The 2,744-nt window shown below is 36.7% G+C and overlaps 1 protein-coding gene across 1 annotated transcript in view; it reads right to left on the bottom strand.

The window, feature by feature from the left end:
* SCN7A (sodium channel, voltage-gated, type VII, alpha subunit) overlaps nt 1-2,744 on the bottom strand; it is an 80,548-nt gene that overhangs the window by 8,282 nt on the left and 69,522 nt on the right. Inside the window, exon 20 of the mRNA XM_010858940.1 lies at nt 698-976. Within this exon, the coding sequence (XP_010857242.1) occupies nt 698-976 (279 nt within the window). The remainder of the gene's footprint in view (nt 1-697; nt 977-2,744) is intronic.

The raw sequence follows: 2,744 nt of genomic DNA, 5'->3' as shown, positions 1-2,744 counted from the left end.
CTGCTAAGTCACTTCAGTCGTATCCAACTCTGTGCGACCCCATAGACGGCAGCCCACCAGGCTCCCCTGTCCCTGGGATTCTCCAGGCAAGAACACTGGAGTGGGTTGCCATTTCCTTCTCCAATGCATGAAAGTGAAAAGTGAAAGTGAAGTCACTCGGTCGTGTCCGACTCTTAGCGACTCCATGGACTGCAGCCTACCAGGCTCCTCCTTCCATGGGATTTTCCAGGCAGGAGTACTGGAGTGGGGTGCCATTGCCTTCTCCGCCTAAGGTACTTGCTACATGTGTGCTTTACTATGAGGGAGGTAAGACAGGAAGGATGCTAGATGTTGGGGGACTGAAGAGTCATTCTTCAAATCACTGAGTTAGAAACACAACAGCAGTAACCTGAGCCGGATCTGAAATTGTGTACATATTGTCTGATCAGTGGTGGAGGTAATAGGTTTGGTCAATATTTGTCATTTCTTCTGTTCACCTACTTCTATCTTTATCTCCACTTCCTTTTTCCAACAGAGCAAGGACTATATTTCACTTTTGTCTTTCTAAATGAGCTTAGTATACTATGTCCCATAACCTGTATCTACTAACAATTGCTAAGATAATTTAAAACTAACTTTATTAAGCATCCACATTTTGTCCTTTATGTTCACCTACAATTTGAATAAACATAATTCAAAAATTCAAACAGGTACTTACTACTTGAAGCAGTGAAAGAAAACTGATTCCAACATTATCAAAATTTAGTTTTGCATTCTCCCATGGCATGGATTCATTAAATACAAGGCTTTCACACTGACTTCTGTTCATGACTTCAGATAGAGGAAACCTTTCTCCACTTGTTGGGTCAATGCATTCATAGAATTTGCCAGCAAATAAGTGTACTCCTATGATGCCAAAAGCCAGCCAGATCATAAGGCAGACCAGAAACACATTCAGCGTGGGTAAAGTTGTTTTAATCAAAGCTCTCACTACCACCTGGCATATAAAAGACAAACATATAAACTTTCAGTAAGAAATGTGAAAGTATTTTAATCAAATTGGGAATATTTATTAATGTAATGTCATATTGAAATAACAACAACAAAAAGGCCATCTTTGAAGATGTAATAGGTCACTTGCTGGTATTTGAATAACCTAAATAACAATTTATATTTAAAATATATATTAAAAATTCATATATTCTCAAAAATTTTGCACTAAAAGTATTAAAATACAATGGAGCTGATTAGTATAAATACTCAAATAAATAATTATTTCACTGATTTAACATGTTTATCCATCTCCTATATTGTACCAGAAATAAGCAAAACAAGTGAACCCGTATAAATGTATGAGATTATTTAGAAAGCACATAAAATGAGAGTGAAAAGAACCCAGGCCTAAGTCTTGGGGATTCTAACTTCAGGGATGATTAACCTACACAGTGGAGGGAAATTAAGAGGAAGACCAGAAGACTCTAGATCAGTGAAGCCAAGGCAAGTGACTATTTAAAGAAACACTGAGCGGGCACTGTGCTTCTCAAAAATCACTGACCTCTCTGAACCAGTGTCTCTGGAGAACCACTTCAGAGTAGGAAGTCTAGGAAATGAATCTACTGCCTACACTTAAACAAGCAGCCATCTCCATTTTCTCAGGTTCCTTTATTCTTTATTCAGAATTTTATTCCTATCATTCCACTAAAGCTCTTATGAAAATGTAAACCAGCAGCTATACTCAATGCAGTATTCTCCGTCTTTGCCTTCTCTGTATCTTTATCATTTACACTTGACTCCCTTTCCACAGCCTCTCTTCCTTCTCTCTTTTCCCCCCACCCTGAGGCACCATTCTCTTTCCTATCATTCTAATCTTTCCTTCTATCAGCCATTACTGAAAATGTAGCCATTTGTCTGTAGTTTCTTGTTTATATTCCTTAGACTTCTGTCCTTGAATTAATATTTTTACATTTAATTGTACTTCTAATTACATTTAGTTTCATTTCTAAAACTAAGTCACAGATCCTTTGCTGACACTAGATATTTTGAAAGATCTGCTGATGCCTCTGATGAAAACAAGTCTGTGTCTATTAGAAAGTATACACAAATGTTAAGAATAAAAGAAAGAGATATGGTTGAAACAAATATTTAAAGAATAAGAAGACCTGAAGCTTATTAAATACATAAAACTTTAATCTTGTAATCATGTACCTTCTGATATATCTTCAGAATTAATTCAACTACAGAACTTCCAGAGGATGAGATGAAGATTAAGATCTGTATCTGACTTTGACCTAAACATAATGATCTGATCTCAAATTATCCATGGCTACTATTTCATTGCCATTCTAATTAATGTATGACATCAAATAGTACAGGACTTGATTTCTGACAGAGGCGCTTTCCCTAGCAAATCATTTCCTAAAATTGCTTGTGTTTCTATAAATTGAGGGAAGACAATTTGCTGACTTTGAAACTCTCTTTTCCTCTCTGTGTATCTAAATTGATCAGGAAAAAAATCCACAGTATATCGGAATGTTTTTAAAATTAAAAATGTTATTTTAGTTACATTTATTATCTAATTTGTGTGTGTTAGTATATATACGTATATGTATTTCACTTTCAGTTCAGTTCAGTCACTCAGTCGTGTCCCACTCTTTGCGACCCCATGGACTGCAGCATGCCAGGCGTCCCTGTCCATGACCAACTCCTGGAGTTCACTCAAACTCATGTCCATTGAGTTGGTGATGCCATCCAGCCGTCTCATCCTC

Source organism: Bison bison, unplaced genomic scaffold, assembly GCF_000754665.1.
Source record: "Bison bison bison isolate TAMUID 2011002044 unplaced genomic scaffold, Bison_UMD1.0 scf7180017864452, whole genome shotgun sequence".
Lineage (NCBI taxonomy): Eukaryota > Metazoa > Chordata > Mammalia > Artiodactyla > Bovidae > Bison > Bison bison.
This window is presented reverse-complemented; position numbering and strand designations above follow the sequence as displayed.